This window comes from Armigeres subalbatus, chromosome 3 (assembly GCF_024139115.2).
Source record: "Armigeres subalbatus isolate Guangzhou_Male chromosome 3, GZ_Asu_2, whole genome shotgun sequence".
NCBI lineage: Eukaryota > Metazoa > Arthropoda > Insecta > Diptera > Culicidae > Armigeres > Armigeres subalbatus.
In genome coordinates, this window is record NC_085141.1 from 183246366 (window position 1) to 183265291 (window position 18926).

At 37.9% G+C, this 18926-nt stretch overlaps 1 protein-coding gene across 1 annotated transcript in view; it reads left to right on the plus strand.

Annotated features, from left to right (window-relative positions):
• The window catches only part of LOC134220093 (synaptogenesis protein syg-1), a 577445-nt gene that overhangs the window by 377907 nt on the left and 180612 nt on the right, over window positions 1–18926 (plus strand). Inside the window, exons 6-11 of the mRNA XM_062699069.1 lie at window positions 6443–6703; window positions 6828–6948; window positions 8241–8572; window positions 8644–8817; window positions 10344–10460; window positions 10590–10623. Coding sequence (XP_062555053.1) covers window positions 6443–6703; window positions 6828–6948; window positions 8241–8572; window positions 8644–8817; window positions 10344–10460; window positions 10590–10623 — 1039 coding nt within the window. The remainder of the gene's footprint in view (window positions 1–6442; window positions 6704–6827; window positions 6949–8240; window positions 8573–8643; window positions 8818–10343; window positions 10461–10589; window positions 10624–18926) is intronic.

The window sequence follows — 18926 nt, forward strand, 5'->3', positions numbered from 1 at the left end:
CCAACATCACGAACGTACGCACTTACCGCAATTCGAATATTGAATCCGACCATTACCTCGTAACAGTATGTCTGTGCTCAAAACTCTGGACGGTGTGCAACACGAGGCGGAGTCGTCCACCGCGGCTAAACATTGGGCGGCTACAATACGGTAAATTAGCCCAATACTACGCGCAACAGCTGGAAGTGGCATTCCCAACGGAAGAGCAGCTAGGCGCTGCGTCTCTTGAAGATGGCTGGAGAGATATTCGATCCGCCATTGGAAGCACCGCAATCGCTGCACTAGGCACGGATCTGGATCAGAGAAACGATTGGTATGACGGCGAATGTGAGCAATTAGTTGAGAAGAAGAATGCAGCATGGACGAGATTGCTGCACGAGGGCGAACGAGGCACGATACAAACTGGCGCGGAACAGACAAAGCTCGATTTTTCTAAGAAAAAGCACCAGCAGGAAGATCAAGACCGTGAAACGCACGTTCTATGAGAAGTGAAATCGTTCACGTAAGGGCCACGTGCCACATTTCGATATGTGTAACTATATAAACGGGAATGAGATTCTGCGGCAGGACTGGATGGAAGGAGGATGAGGTTCTGCGACAGGAGTGGATGGAAGGTGTCGTGTGTCCCAACTACAAGAAGGGCGATAAGCTGGATTGTAGCAACTACCGCGCTATCACATTGCTGAACGCCGCCTACAACCCGAGCAACACAAATCGAACGAAAGTGGTTGCAGCAACTTGATTGTGACTGAATCTGGTCATATATAAGTTGAAGTAACTTTTTTGGAACAAGTGTGCTGCTAGGGAAGGTACTCTCCCAAATTGTATGCCGCCGACTAACACCAATTGCAAGAGAGTTCGTGGGACAGTACCAGGCGGGATTTATAAGTGAACGCTCTTCCACAGATTAGGTGTTCGCTGTACTACAGGTATTGCAGAAATGCCGCGAATACATCATCTATTTATCGACTTTAAAGCCGCATATGATACAATCGATTGGGACCAGCTATGACAGCTAATGCACGAAACGGATTTTCGGATAAACTGATACGGTTGATCAAGGCGACGATGGATCGGGTGATGTGCGTAGTTCGAGCTTCAGGGGCATTCTATAGTCCCTTAGAAATGCGCATAAGGTTACGACAAGGTGATGGTCTTTCGTGTCTGCGATTCAACATCGCTTTGGAGGGAGTAATACGAAGGGCAGGGATTGACACGAGTAGTACGATTTTCACGAAATCCATCCAGTTATTTGGTTTCCCGACTACATTGATATCATGGCACGTAACTTTGAGAAGATGGAGGAAGCCTACATCAGACTGAAAAGCGAAGCTAAACGGATTGGACTAGTCATCAACACGTCGAAGACGAAGTACATGATAGGAAGAGGCTCAAGAAAGGTCAATGTAAGCCACCCACCTCGAGTTTCTATCGGTGGTGACAAAATCGAGGTGGTTGAAGAATTCGTGTATTTGGCCGATAACGATACCAGCAGAGAAATTCGGAGACGCATCATGGCAGGAAATCGTACGTACTTTGGACTCCGCAAAACGCTTCGATCGAATAGAGTTCACCGCCGTACCAAACTGACTATCTACAAAAGGCTTATTAGACCGGTAGTTCTCTACGGACACGAGACCTGGACGGTGCTCGTGGAGGACCAACGCGCACTGGGAGTTTTCGAAAGTAAAGTGCTGCGTACCATCTATGGTAGGGACGGTACGTGGAGGAAGCGAGTGAACCACGAGTTGCATCAGCTGTTTATCAGCTGTCCATCGTTCACACCGCGAAAATCGGAAGACTGCGGTGGGCCGGGCACGTAGCCAGAATCTCGGACAGTAATCCGGTGAAAATGGTTCTCGACAGCGATCCGCCGGGAACAAGGAGGCGTGGTACATAGCGGGCAAGGTGAATCGATCAGGTGGGAACGATTTGCGGAACCTCCGCAGACTGCGTGGTTGGCGAAGTGCAGCCATGGACCGAGATGAATGAAGAAGACTTTTATGTATTGTACAGGCCACTCCGGCCTTATGCCATGTGGAGAGCCGTGTGTAACAACCGGTATACGATTTTCTATAGATTCAATCTATTTGTTTGTTTCACGGCTGAACATTTGAAAAGATACAGGAACTGTACATCCGCCCAAAACACGTGAAGCAACACAAGTTGAACTAGTCGTGAATGCGTCGAAGACAAAGTCCACCTTGAATGCTTACTAACGGGTGATAATAACGTTAGTTGTATAACACGAAGGCGCATTATCTGTGGAAGGTCCGACTACAGGCTCCAGAAGAAATTGCACCAAATGTATCGTGTACAAAACAATCGTGCAAGCACTCGGAGTACATATTTATTCGAAAGACGGGTGCTTAGGACCATCCTTTGCGGTGTACAAGAGGATGATGTGTGGTCAAGCTCGCCCAAATTTATGGCGAACCCAGTATCCAGGACATATTGCAAGAATGCCAGACAGCAACTGTGCTGCCGTTATCTGAAAAAGTGACGAATGCGACCAATCACAACATATAGGTTTTCCATTTTACTGTTAAAGAATACGACAAGTAGTCCGTTAAAACTAATACAGTAATATCCCGATTTTATCACCCCCTGGTGAATTTTGGGGTGATAAAACAGGGTATGTGACAAAATTGGAAAAAAAATATTTTCATTTTTTTTTAATTCATTCCACAAATATGAATCATTTTATGCCTTGGAAAGGCCAAATGCGTGAACGGTACCCGTTATTTCTTGTTGAAATTGCTTACAGAATATTTCCCAGGTACTCAGAAGTCTTTCGTAATAAACTACAGGCGGTGAAAGTTATTTCATGAAAATCAATGCTGTTTTTGGTATTATTTACGAAAATAAAAAGAATGACAAAAATTTTTGGGGTGACAAAATCGGGTCGAAAACGTGACAAAATCGGGACGTGATAAAATCGGGTCGAAAACGTGATAAAATCGGGGGTAGACAAAATCGGGGGTAGACAAAATCGGGGAGTGACAAAATCGGGTCAACACTGTATCCCAAAATAGCGTATACGTAAAGCGAGGGGAATGGTTGACATATGTTTACCATTCATTCTTCCATGCAATCACAGAGGAACAAAACCACGGCAGTCGCAGCAGCAGCCACGCCAAGCAGACAACAATGAGCCCATGCTTTTACTATTTTCTCTCTACACAATTAATGTTTTTGTACAATAATTTCACTACGTATAACTGTTTTTTGATGACAAATATTAATTTCATTGCTTCTTGCTCATTTTATAGAATAGAACTATTACATCAGTACCAATGGCTAGCACTCTTTCTAGGCTGTGCGCCACATGTAATTAAACTCGATTCTGTTCTATTTGCGCTGCACACGACCCGAAACAAGGTTATTAAGATAAAAACACCCTGATCTTATAAATCCTGATTTTAAAGCATGATGGATTATAATGATCTAGGGACCATTGGCGTAACTAAGGGAGGGGGAAATAAACGATAATACTGTTTGTGTGACGACTGTTTCTTCTGCATTTCTATTGTCACTTAAATCCTATCCTTTTGTATTTCTATTGTCACCTAAATCCTACCAATAAATACTGAAACAACAATGCCTTCGAAACCTTGACAAATCTTTTACAATCGGCTTTTATGTGTCCCAAAGCAGTTCAAATTCGTTTTTAGTGGAATGTCCTCCAAAAGTATTTTTTAAAAGCATTATTATAGTGATTTTTAAATTTGCATAAAGTTCATCATCTAGTTTTCTTCAAAAATTCTTTAAAATCTCCATGAAATTCTTGGAATTGGTGTCTTCCATACTTTTTATACTTTGCTTATATCTTCTGGATCAGCATTTTTTTATAAATCCTTAACATCAAAGACATAAAACAAAATAAGTTTTGAATAAATCCCCTAATGTCAACCAATTTATTTCAAGAATTTCAAATATTTTAAGAATTACATAAGAGCTCTAAAAATTCTCAATGGTTATAATAAATCTCTTTAGTATCTATGGTGTTTATATAAGATTCCAAATTCTGTAAGACTCAAAAATTACTTTTAATCTGAGAATATTCTACAAATTCTTTTATAGGAATCTTTTCCGTTGTCTAAGAAACGTCTTCCTTATCTACAGAGATATACTGATTGACATATTTTTTTTCCGATTTCCTAGAAAAGCAATCTTATTGCATGACACTTTGAAACTGACGGAAAAAAAAAACACAGAAAAAAATAAATAAAAAAAACTTTTGCGTTTTTTATAAATATCAATTATATACATCAGCCAAGTTAACAATAAGCTGCCCTTCTGAAAATGTACCACCGCCGATCGAAGTAATCGAGTGTCATTTTCACCCAATCAGCAACCGGTACGATGATGAAGGAATTTTTATTAACTTATTGCCACATCCTATCCTAGATTCATAGATACTCTCGGGCTCTATCTATTTTCCAAATGAAATTTTATTTTACGTAACAGTGACAGTCCGAAAATAAAAAAAAATCACCCGGTTTTAAGAATGACTAGTGCCAACAATGCCAATAAGAGATCTATGGAAAATTATTCAATGTCTATCAAAAGTAATCTTGCTCTGGAAGCACAGTTTGATTTGAGTTAAGTCAGGAAATTAGACAGATCTATACTGCCGTCATACGCATATTTGTCCCATGTTTGCTGGGATTCCTACGTACATGAGATAGTTATGCGTATAACGCCAATATATAAATATGGGGAAAGTCATTAATACTTGTAATAATTATGACTATGCTTTTTGACATTTATTTCAAAATGGAAAGGTTCCTGATTTTTTGATAAGCGAAGCTGTTTTAATAAAATGATTGAGTAATCTCAGAAATACAATAGAATATATTCAAACCAGATTCGATTTACAGACAACGCAAATAAGAACTCCTTATCTAGATCATATATTGGGTCTTCAGTAGCCTTGCGAGCAAAGGCGTAGGAATGCCAATCCGGAGATGGCGAGTTCGATTCTCGGTCCAGTCTATGATGTTTTCGGGTTGGAAACATTCTCGACTTCCTGGGCATAGTGTATCCATTGTACTTGCCACACAAAATACATACTCATGCAATGGCGGGCATAGAAAAGCTTATAGTTAATAACTGAGGAAATGCCAATAGAATACTAAATTGAAAGCAGAGCAAGTACCAGTTGGAAAGTAGAGCCATTGAAGAAGAAGAAGAAGATCTATACCATACATATAGGGTGGCTCAAATTAGTATTGGAAAAACAAATCGGTCAACGTTTGGGCGGTGCAGAAACATCGAAAAACAGCAAATTGTAGTAGGACGGCACAACCTACGATAAAGGACTATGATACTCATTCAGATCTTGAAAAATTTAATACAGAATGTTATGCAGAAAACCGCGAGAAGAATGAATTTTGCCCGGCTAAGTTATTAGCATTTCTCTGAAATGGGGTTTGAGCAAATTTCGTTTCTTTTACCTTTGAATAGAAATAAATTCAGCTCTACAACACTTCAGTAAAATGCTAATATCTTTGCCTAATAAACTCTAATCTTCTTTCGGTTTTCAGCATAACATTCTGTATTTGAATCTACAAGAACTGAATGAGTATCATGGTTCTTCATCGTAAATTGTGCCGTCCAACTGCAAATCACTGTTTTTGGATGTTTCTGCATACATTTTTCCATATAAACTTCCAACGAGTTTAGCACCGCCCAAACGTTAACCGATTTGGCTGAAATTTTGTCCAGAGCATCAGGGCATCAAACCGAATAAAAGTGCGGCCCATCAAAAAATTTGAAAAAGTGTTTTTGAGCCACCTTACTTTACAAGTATCAATATTTCTTATTTGGATATAAAAAGAAGACGCAACGTGTTGATGCTTTCACACAATTATTGGAAAACCAGTCGATTTTTTTCGTTCATTTTTAATGCAAACGACATAAACGACAAAGACTAAAGGAAAATCAACTATTTTGCGAACATATGAGACCTGTACTATCGGCTAAGAAAAATAACCCTTATACCAAATGGGGTCATGATACCCCTACTGACCAGGACTCTCATTGATCCTATGCTAGTGACTGCTTTACTGTCATGCCTTGAGATATTGAAGTTGGAGCTGCGTTATGATAAGCGAAATTGTAAATTTACTCAACATCTGCCATCTTATAATTTGCCTTGTCTTGAAATTCGTTGTTGAAATGAGACAAATAATTTTATTTTAGGCGAAATGAATATTACAGCACTGCAGCTAAATTGGGTTCATATAACTAAGCTAGAAATTTGACTTCATCAATCTGTAAATCAGTACACATATTCCTGTGAATTCAATGATGAAAATATAATTCAAAAATACTAAAATGTTCAACAGTTTGACAGAGAAATGAAAATAATCAGTGCATGAAAAATTCCAGAGAAAATTGAAAGTTTATTACATACCGACCTATCTTTTGATTTCAGATGCACCCACAGTAAGACTGCTCGGTGCGCCTCAAATTGATCTGGAGGAAGGGAAAGATTCGCTCATCTTGCGTTGTCAGGCGGATGCCAATCCCACGGCCAGCATCGTATGGCGACGAGCGGGTCGCTCCGAAATAGCTAGTTTACAAGAATCACTCCAGCTCAGGCCCGTTGGCAGGCGAGATGCCGGCCTGTACACGTGCCAAGCGCAAAACTCCGTTGGAACCTCGGAGACCCTCTCGGTTCAATTAGATGTTAAATGTAAGTTACAGAAATTGTATACCTGGAATGAGAGATATCCACTCGCAATACAAATGAATAATAAATGCCTCCCATCGGTACTGATTTCACGCTATTTGCACGCCTTCTCCGAAATGTATTCCAGATGCCCCAAAGATATTATCGGCAGGCCCGGATCGATTAACAACGGCGCCGCTGTTCAGTCCCGCTGCCTTCGAATGCGTGGCGGAAGGAAATCCACAGCCCACGTACAAGTGGGTACAAAGGTAAGCTTGCATGAATATTGATTATATAATTTTCTTTCTGATTTTATTTTTGTTATCTCATATTGGATCTTCTCATTAGAAGGCATTAAATAAGAGTGGAAGTAAATTAAAATTGAAATTATGTATCAATTGCTATCAGAATCCTCTTCTAGTATTTAAAACCCACGCAGCCCTTGTAATAATATTTTGCACAGTTCTTTTGTTGGGCGTCTTTTTCAGTTTTTATTAATACATTGCTACCTGCACACTTTTCAAAAGTTTGAATATTACTCCTTCTTCAGTACTGAGGGTCGTGGGTTCGAGTCCCATCGAAGGAAAATAGTTACCTCCAATACAATTTTCAAATCATAATCTTCCACATAATATACATATTCACATCTGAGTTTTCAGAACAACATTTATTATTTGAAGCTAGGAATCAAGGTTTTCATTTTCAATCGTGATCATTGCTTTAAAAATCGTACATCCGTGAAAATCGTTCTCTGGTAATATCTGCGCAATCGGTTGTTGCAAGACCTGGTGCATTTTATTTTGATGTTTATATGGGAGTGTCAGCTGTAAAATGTGAAAAGAGATACACCCCCATCGCCAAGCCCATCACTCTTTCGCCTCGAAACATTATATGATTGAATAAAATTTAAATTTGTTTTTAGCTGATTTATTAGGAATTGAGTGTTGTACTTTGGAATTCATAGATTGCCATGAAAATCAGAGATGGCTCACTCAAACATATGTGAATAAAAACACGCACGTCACAACATATGTCACAGCCACCTTCGACTACCTATATGTTTTTCATGGAAATACACAGCGGAAGGTTTCTATTATTGGTCATTTTTCCCGATTCTGTAAAAAATATGAATAGTCACACTTCTCGACACCCCATGAAAACATGATGTTTACAAATGGATGATGGATTTGTACAATAAAGAGTATCGTACTCCAACTATTGAACAGTTGATACGAATTAAATTGCAAACATGGATCTCATTTTGTATTCTGGTCTCATTTACTTTTCACAAGCTCCTGTTGAATTAATTCTATTCAAAAAGAACCAACAACCTCGGAAGCGTCCATGGAAATGTATTTATAAGAGTGAAAAGAACATACTTTTAATTAAAATTCATTAACGCTTCTCGGCGAACCCAAGGTACCTAGTTTTTTTTTTCAAGCGGTCCTATAGTAGTGCCTTTCACAACTGGCCTGCGACAGATTTTTCATTACGCCTTCTGCTGTTTCGCAATGTTTTCATAAAATCTTTCACCCATTTTCTCTTTCGCCTGTCACCATAGAATATCAACACAGGGAAAACCCTTCCTCGACAGAGGACGAGAGTCAAGACTGGTAATAGATAACGTAACGTACGACTATCAAGGCGAGTATGAGTGCCGAGCGACCAACTTCATCAATGGCCAGGAAAGGACGGCCACATCCGATCCGATTGCACTTCAAGTTGTTGGTGCGCCACAGGTCCTGCGAACGTCATCAACTGCTTCGGGCCATTCGGTGTCCGTCCGGAAGGGGGACTCGGCCACACTTTCACTGATAGTGTGCGCTGACCCCCGGCCCCGGCACGTATCGTGGGAGTGGGGTTCACTGCGGTTAGAAGCCGGATCCGGAATAGGTAAATATAGCCCACCCGTTCGCACTTTTTAATCACTATTTTGGCCTAATTGAAATTCTCCGCTCGTAAAGGCCGCTTTCGGGTTGATGACGTGACGCAGGATAGCCGGGAAGACTGTTACCTGGCGACGTTGCATATCGACGATGCTGACTTGCAGGATCAGCGGCCGTACTATCTGGTGGTGGAGAATGAGCGTGGTCATGACCGACACGCGGTGAATCTGCGCGTGGAGGGCATGTTTTCAGGTGAGTAACAACCAAAGAACACAAACGAACGAGAAGTGGTAGCACCGGTGAATATATTCAGCTGACTATTCATCGTCGCGTCGTTACGAAAACACTAACATTGTTCAGTCTGTTGTCTGTGCTTAGAGAATATTTTGAGATGATTTCCACTGTTTTTAGAAACAGCACCTTGCACTAATTAAAGAGAAGCAGTTGTGTTATAGGCTGTTGTTATAAGCTGTTGGAGTATCGAACAATTTTGTGTTTAGAACTCGCAGTTGGTGTCAGAGCTTTGCGCCATGAATATACTAAATTGTTTATATGAAAAATGGAAAACACATAGATGTTCATGATTATGTTCATGACTTTCTCGTACTTATCATGATGGCGTATGAACAACAAACGTTTTTTCTAAAAATCCAACCATCATGATGTTGAAATGAAATATTGTATTTCAGACCATACATTTTTCCCAACATTCCACAGTGACCATTTATGAAAATAAACCAAATAGTACAACAACCAGAAAAAAATATTATATGCTCTTTTTAGTGGAAGATATTCAACTGTCTAAGTCGAGTCAAGTACGAGACACTGAAGACGACCACACAGTTGCGGTCGAAATACGTATCAGCAAAGATAACAAAACGTAGTGGAATTAAATGGAGAGTACTAAACTCGTCAACAGCAACAGCCATTGTTGCGATACTATTTCGCTCTGTTGAATGTGTTTCCTGGAACAAAGTTCAACATTAAAACTTTACTGAGTGAGAGTTTGAGTGAAAGCGAAATCGTGGACAGAGACAGTTTAGATACAAAGAGTTGAGACGTAGTTTAACAGAATCAAAGTAATAGTTGAATTACGACAACAAATTAAATAGAATCTAAATACCAGTGAGGATGCGGCGACTAGAAGATAGCCGATGCCAGTTAATGCGTGCTGTTGAAAGACAGGGCAAAAATACGGTTTACACTAAAAAATTGTAATATGAACTAACTGAGTTTAAAGCTCGTATAATTAATAAATATATTTCGCTAGCTTTAGCTTATCCACCAATTTGGAGACTTCTGGTCTGCTTAAAGAAGTTTAGTTTCAACCCCATCGCCCTACCCTTCGGCAACAGCCATTTTAGAGGAGCGTACCGAATCGGAATAGCATACCGGAAATACCTGTCGATTACTTAAATGTTTCCTTCATCTAACGTTAAGTACATAACCATTTCGCCCTTTCAATATAAAAGCTGTGATTTAAACCTTTTTTTAATAGATGATAAGTTAAAGGGTCAGCATTGAAAAAAAGTAAACACCACTTACCTTCTGAAGGCAAAGCTTTCTTTTTTTCCGATTCGATGAAATGTAGCGAATTTCGCCAACCCAGTCCTATGGACCGCTATCACTTACCGAGAAATGTTTTTCTTTGCATATTTAAATCCCTCGACCCGAAACATCATTCTTCAACGCTTCCGACGCACCGAACCCACTTGGCGCAAAACAACCAATCTCCGGATGAACGAAACATAAAAAATACGGATCACCAACACAAACAGTGGAACCACTGGAATTGAGTTACCTGCTCGGAATCGCCGGGGGATGCCTGGCGGCTTTCCTAATCCTTGTTTGCTTGTGTATCTACGCGATACGGACGAGAAAGTGTTGTTTCAGAAGTAAGTATCACTTTGATATCCTTTCTTCATCCATATTATAATGGCATTCAACGAGGCACTTTTCAGCAGATTTCCCGTAGCATGTGTTTACAGCTTTCATTCTTCTCTATCTTTTTTGCTTTGTTTTAGATCGAAACAACTACAAAACGTCAGAAAAGGACAGGTGAGTTTTGAAATATTTCTCGTTCACTGTTGTCGTGCATTCCACAGTGTCGTTCTCATGTGAAACGTAAACTGGAATATTTTTATGAATTTCATAGCAAGGTCTAGATTATAATTCTACTTTGAAAATGCAAAAACCACTTTACTCCAGAGGAGGAAAACGCAAATATTCAAATTGGCATAATTTTCATGAGCTAGTTAACTCCATGTAAAAATTGATAATACTTTTCAGTGAAATCAATATTCAACGCTTTAGAAACAAAACCGGCATACATTCTGATAATGGAACATTTGAGAAGGCAAACCGTCTGGTTTGCTAAAATTTGTTAGAGATCATGCACCACGCGTCCGCTTTTTAAATACGGCATTGATCGGTGCAGTAACTCAGTTAGTATTGCAATAATTAATTTGTTTTCGGTCAAATATATTGGGACTGTATAAGGTTGCAAGATTTTAATGTTATTCACAAATTTCTCCTAAAACAAAACGAGGCACAAAAAGTGCCTGGGCAAAACGCCCCACCGTAAACAAAGACGTTTCGTAGCCCTTCATCAGAATTTTATCTAACCCATAATAAAAAGATTACAAATCCTTATGTGCTTGACACTAAAAAACCAACATAAGTGGTTTAGCTCGGTGGTTTAGTGACTACCACTTCTGCCTTATAAGCATGAAATCGTGGGTTCAATTCCAGGCTCGTCCATTTCCTACTTTCCCTGCCCTTCGGTTCAGAAAGGGGAATGGGCGCGTTCTGCCAGGTTGGTCGAGGCAGATTTCTATCGAGAACAAGTTTGATATGGACGTTCAAAAGTGCCTGAATGAAATATAAAGCTTGTGAGGATCGCTAGAAGGTGGGATGAAAGATCATTCATCTATAATTTATTATATGTAAAAGAATTTTATTAACAGCATAATATGTAGTTTAAAACGAAATTGAAGAATCGCAGTTAGCCGTGATTGGAAGAGGTTGTGAAATAAAAACGCTTGTCAAAAAATAATGCCATTTTGAAAAATATAAAATAAATCAAAATGGAAATGATTATCGGTGAAATGAAATTGATTATCGGTGAAGATTGTTTGCTGTACTGGATCCGCAAACGCAATACTTGGAGATCGAAGATTTATCATGTCACAAGATACTTCATATTGAGCTGAGGACCAGGAGGACGGTTGCAGAAATTGGGCACAATCATAGACATCGTGTGAGGAATGTCTGGAACCCTTATTATCCCGGTGAGATCAAACCATATTATTTATATCTGGACAAACTATTTAAAATATGTGATTACTTCCCTAGACAAGATTATGGTCTATAGGGAGACATGAAACCATTTAATATCATACTTTACTCTATTGCAAAACTCCACCTCTATAACACAAGATAATATTTTGATTATTGTTAGTACCAGAGAAGGATTGACTAATGTCGTTGAGGTCCAGACATCGTTGAATAACGAACTGGGATTTTCTTACGACTTGTTGCAGGTTGGTACGTTTTACCCGATTCTGGTAAAGGAACGCTTAATTATGTGAAAACTGCGCATCACTTTCAAAGTTTGATTTGGTTGATAATACGGATTGCGAGAGTAGTTCAACTTCGATGATCGACTGTTCTGCATTTCAACTGGATTAAGGATACGATTAATTGACCCAGATTGACGAAATTGAGCACGTATTTCGTCTTGTATGGATGCGTACGAAGGTGGTCGAATATTAACTCATTTTTTATATGGTAATTATGTATCTCGATGAAAATCCTAGTTGTTTTGATCAGTTCTTCACTTAATAATAGGTCCACTGGCTCCACTAATGACAAAAGAACTTTTGTTTTCATGTTTGTATGAAGCAAAAACATAACAACACACAACCCATTCTTTTTAAACTCTTCCGAAATTGTGTATGACTCCTAATTGCACAAGTTCACCTCTCTAACTTGATATCTTTCCCGATGGCCCTACTAAATAATGGAAAAATCACTGTAATTTTATCCTTAAAGTGTCAGATTGGAATTTGACTATTTGCATTTACTTCATATATGATAGATTTTTAGTGAAAGTAAATGGAAATAGCAATATTGTAATCGTATCGTTGTGTATGTTCCGATTGATGCTTGGGCATATGTGTAGCAACAAAAATAAACAATAATATATTGCGCTTTTTGCACTTTATAAGAGTTCTGCGAGATTTTTTTTCTCACAGTCATCTTTTTCTCACACTCAATACACTCAAAAAAATTTGATTTTCCGTGTATAATATTTGTGTGTGAGTGCTCAATCTGAAAACAAATAGACGTCAAATCATGGCATGAATCGATTTAGTGTACACGCTTACATATGACTAACGAGTAATGGGTTATAATTGGGTAAATTTCAGAAACAAAAATCGATCAACCGATCAATTTCAATGTATGAAAAATACTATATACAGCATTTTTTTTAGAGTTATAAATACACGGAGAAAAAAATATGGTAAAAACAAACAAATCTCAGTTTATTTCAACCAAAATCCCGGGTTGAATATAGCCCAACCATAATTTCAGTTTGAATTAACCTGGACTTCTAATTTGCATTTCTTGAGCTTCTTTAATTCATTTTAACAAAGTTTTAATTGAAACAACCTTAAATTTGGTTGTTTCATTTTGACAGCTCTATCAACAAACAAAAGTGTGGGTTGAATCAAATGTAAATATTAGATTGATTTCGACAAAAACTAGTTTGGGACAATGTAATATGTTAGCTTGTATTAACCATCGATTTGGTTGTTAGATTTCAAGAAAGAGTTTCGTTTCCGTATTAATTAGAAAAAAAAAACTGAAAATGAGATCAAGATTGAAATAATTTATTTGTATTGCAATGCAATTATGCAAAATAGGATTGTTTTTCTAATATATTTTCTAATATAATCAAGTAGTCCCTCGTAGATGTCGACTCCTTGGCATATGTATCTCCTACGCCAATGACGAATTGTTCCAACTTCCAGAATCTGTTTCCGAACCTTTATCAGCATAGCTCCAACGTACTCGCCAAGCTCGAGACCTTCTGCTGCCTGAATCCATCTAGAACGCATAGAATTTGTCAGATAAGAAAATGGTCTTCACTTTTAACTGTATTTACCTTATTGCAAGAATATCTAAGGTCCCGGGAATAACTCTGTAGCCATAGTAACACAAACATTGTTTTCTAAACGAAAACATACCTATTTAATATTAAAATTGCGGAAATCTGTATGCGAAGGAAGTATGCAAAACCAAGTGCAAAACAATAAAGTTTAACGGCAACGAACTCACAAAAAAAAACAACCTGCAATATTATTTATTTCCAAGCCAAAGCAAAGGTTGTTTTTCTGTACAACAAAAATTCGATTTGCTTTAACTTGATAATTTTGTTGAATCTACCTAAAATTTTAGATTGATTATTGCAAATGAAATGTAATAAAAACAACCTCACTTATGGCAGAAACAAGCAAAATTTAAGTAGGTAGGAAATAAAATGTTAGTTTGAAACAACCACAATAGATGTTATATTGACATTAAATTATAGTTGAAAACAACCTACGAAGTACATTTATAATGAGTATTTGTTTATCGTTTGATTCAAGCAAACTAGGTCTAAAAACAAACAAAATTTTAGTTTGAAATTTAACCAACACGTTGGTCCCTGTCCATGGATGATGGGATCGACGGTGGTTCGTCAAGTATCTAGGTATACATGAATTAATGGAGTTAAACTAAATTCACTCTCAATAAATTTTGTTCTTTGTATTGCGTTCGCATTATTTAATATTTTTTTAGATCCTTAGCAATTTTCCAATTACATGCATATTTTTATATTGTGAAACATACGTACAATCAGCGCCGTAGCGTGTGGTTGGCCGGGTTGGCCCCCGCCAAGGGCGCCTGGCCTTAGGGGGGCGCCAAAATCAAGAATTGTGCTATAGGAAATGATGGTAAATTATTCAAAAATTCACTGGTTCAAAATGATACAAATTTAACCTTTTATTACGATTCTCTCGGGGACTACATACATAATCAATCATTTGACGTATTTCCGGAAGGCCCTGTTCCGTCAATAACTGATACAGGTTGTTACCGAATGGTATCACTTTGTGTATGGTGTTGGAATGCAGGGAAATAATTTGTCAAGTTAGTGTCTAATCGTAATTTTAAAACGGGCAAAGTGGGTGGCAAAAGAATACGGTTATCAAAAATATGTGCTCCAGAGTCTTCGATGAAGAAAGGAATAAAGCGATCAGTCGAGGTACGAGATACTAAAAACCTACAGCCAACTCGCATCTTTGAAGTTTATTCCATTCCTCGTGAAACTCGGAATTTGATGATAAGTGGTAAATCAGCCCAAATAGTCAGTCCGATAGTTTGACGTTCGGGAACGAACTAAGTGGGAATCCAGCTACGTGCATGTGTGCGCCTTTTCGACGCCTCTCACCAACTGTAGGTGTTATTACCACGAGAACGCCATCTTGCAGTTTTCCGCGTGCCTAAGTGCAACTCCGGAGCGAGGAATTACCATTTGGCTGGCCAACGTTTGGTTATTCGTTTCCGGGGTTGACAACTGTTGGCTCCAGTTCTGTGAGACGACTTCCGTGGACCAAAGCTATCTGGTCGGCAGACGACTTCCAGTGAGCGGTGCGTAGTGAAGAAGCCGATCGTCCCCGAGTTTGGTAAGACCTGCCAAGTGAGAATCACGGAGGTTGCTAACATTCTGCCCAGAGGTGCCGGGACTTCTCGTATTCCTGAAGGTACTTTCTCGCCCGGACCGACGGTTGGTACCACGCAACGAACGCCATTTTGTCATACGGATTCCTGATAACGACAGCTATTGTTCGTCCCAGCTTTTCTCACGTATCGTGCCAATAAGGGTTCTTCTTGATGTGACTAGGTTCGATAGCAATCAAAATCGAATAGCAAGCAAAAATTGAGAACTATTTTATTTTCCTAATTAAATCCTTTTTTGTCGTGAATCCACACACTACTGGATCTATTTTTTTTTACTTGGGTTAGTTTACTAAATCTTTCAGAAAATCGTTAATTTTCAGCGGATTTCTAGAAATGTTCTGGGCTTTTAATGACCCTTACTTTCTACCTTAAGGAACATATGCAGGTTATAGAGGCTTTAGGAATTCATAAAGCAAAAATTCATTAGACTCTCCCCGCAAAAAAAAAAATAAATCTCCCTGCACATAGCACATAAGGGGCGCCTAATAAAGGTTTCGCCAAGGGCGCTGGGAGTCCACGCTACGGCTCTGCGTACAATTGATGACTAATTAACAATTCTTAATTACCTAAACAAAATCGTTTGAAACTTGACGCTCCACGCCCCTAATATGCGCATTGAACACTGGCACATCCTTTACCGTCAGCAGACTATGCGTAAGATTAGAGGAGCCGGCAGGGCCCAGTACGAGTCTTTACTAACCTTATACACAAATAAGAAAGACTTCGGAAGCTAACGATCATCCGCTGTAGCTCTTAGGAGTAGTAATAGTTGTCTTAATAGTTAATATATTTTTCGTAGTAATAGCAGCATCTGTTGTAGTATTACCAGTAACTTGTAGCAAAAAACTAAGTAGATTCGCTGCCTCTATTAGCGTAATGATCTCAGGCTGATTTTCTTTTAGTTGAGTGTATTATCGTTGAGATTTTTAAATTCATTCTACAAACACTTTAAAATTAATAAAAAATTAAACTCTAGGTAACTTGAAATAACATTGTTTATATTCATATTATCATTGAACTATTTATTGAGCCAAAAATGAGTTTATGTATTGTGTTGTGTATGAAAAGCTAAAGTTGAACTTTTATTTCCGAAGGCAAGGTACAGCGTAGGTAACCCTTTGGTATTAGATTGGTATTTGGTATTAGATGGGAAGAATGGAAGTTTAGTGAACTAACAGTTGACGCAACATGATTTGCAAATATTATAGACTTAAACTGAATAACGTTAGGTACAGAAAATGACTGAGACAGATAGGTGATGGGTGAATTGAACAGGGTGAGATGAAGTGACATCGTGTGAAACGTTTGACTTATTGGGAAATGAACTTTTCAAACCTACTAACACTTGTATCCCTGGCTTTGCTACAATAGGTTGAACTCATATGGCTCGACGACGCAATTCTCAAAATTGCTTTTTTATATTATGATACGTTCTCCAACAACAGATTATATTGAAAAAATACTGACTATTTATTTAAATCATGTAACTTTAGCATCGGACGTTACTTAGAACTCAGATATTAGGATGACTTAACGAAATACACAATTATTCAAAACCCTGTTTCTATGTGTGAAATATGAAGACAACTCTTAAGCGAATATATCTTATTACCATAACAAAATTTGCAGAATTTCGCTGATTTGATCACAATCTGAAAAATTTCATTACATTTTTATTCAAGATTGGTTACTTGGAGGTGACAATATTACCACCCGTTGTCAACATAGACTGCTTTTAGGTATCTAATGTCATATCCAAGAAACCCTATGTTCTACTCCACGTTAAACTAATTCACTTTCGTTGTAACTATTTATTGATCCAATAAATGATTAACAATTGACAGAAAGACTGTAAAATTACTACGAAATACAAATTATAAACAATAACAGAAATTTTGACAATATGCTACTATGCGATACTCAATACAAACAGTGTTCACCGCATCAACATAAACTAATTGTGCTAAATATTGGTACTAGTAACGGTAAAACTTATGTCTAGTCTTGTGTTTCGCCATTTAAATAATGTTGGTATAATCAATAACATAACATCTAATTATATCCCTATTTCAAGAAGTGTTACTTGGAGGTGGCAACGGTATCACCCGTTGTCAACATAGACTGCCTTTAGGTACTGATTGTCGGCTCCAAGAAACTATAAACTAAACTTTACATTTAAATTCTGCTCAAATTTAACATTTCAAATCGCCAGATAACATTCGTTGTGTGTTTAAAACGCTTTAAATTAGAACTTCCATTATTTGCTCGACAGACTGACGGGAAACGACAATGGAAAAGGGTAAAAGGGAAATCTACACTGAGAAAATTCTTCATATTGAATATATTTGTGCTACACATAATTCTTTGCAATTTGGGGACACAAATATACTCGATATGGATCCACACATAATTTCGATAACTGCATATTGGCGGCCACACATAGATTTCATTTGATTATAGATTTTATTTGTGCTTCGCGTGGAGAGTGGTTATGTGTGCACAAATAAACATCATAAGTTAAATTAATAGATTTTTGTCAATAAAAATGTGTGGATTTTTTGCAGTGTATACTACAACAGAAATTTTGAGATTCTGCTAGCCATCACAATACTAAAACAAATAGTGTTCAAGTGGTCAACATAGACTAGTTCTTCTAAGTATTGGTCCTAGTAGAAACAAAACTTCTGTTCGGGTCCAGTCTTGACAATTTAAGCTACCAGGTAGCTCCAGCTGGATACCAAAAAAAAAAAATGTGGTTTAAAACGAAATTGTTATAAATTTTACAAATTATAAATCTCGCTCGCGTACTTTGATGATCTTATCTGCACCCGTCGAACCATTCTGAACGACCGTCGTGAGAATATCACCTTTGAAATACCACTAATCCATGATTTCTCTTTTCTATTTTTATAAATCAAATATTTAATAACACGGAAAATAATTGAGAGGCGGTCCACAATAATTAAATGGATTTTCATCATCAACATTTTCCACTCCCATGTGCCTTGGACTAAAACTGGCAAAAATGATTGGTAATTCCTGAAGAACAACACAGTTTATTTATAAGTGAGTAGGCACCTAATACACTACTATCTTCAAGGTAAGAAAATTTTGTTCTTTTTTTAAAAGCATATGTTTCAAACCATGTACGACATGGACCCACCGAATACAAGTTTTATATGGGCAAAGTGGCACCTGGGAAAGTTGAAAGTTGGAAAGTAACGCCAAACTTTCAACCACCATACGATACAATTATATAACGGTTTCATTATGGATAGTTTTCCACAAATTGATAGGGATCAGTGTATGATGGAATAGGCAGATCAGACGTGATAAAACTTTAATATACTATCACGACTTGAAAATTTCTTCGTAGTACATCATGAAAATGAAAATGACTTGAAAATTTCTTCGGTATCGGTAATTAAAATTTAGCCTGCGAAATATTTTTGCAACTGGACGACTTGAAGTTTAGTATTGGACGAATAAATGGAAGAACAAAGAACAACATAATAAGTGAAATAAAATAGGTAAGACGAAGTGACATTGTACGAAACATTTTGCATAACTAT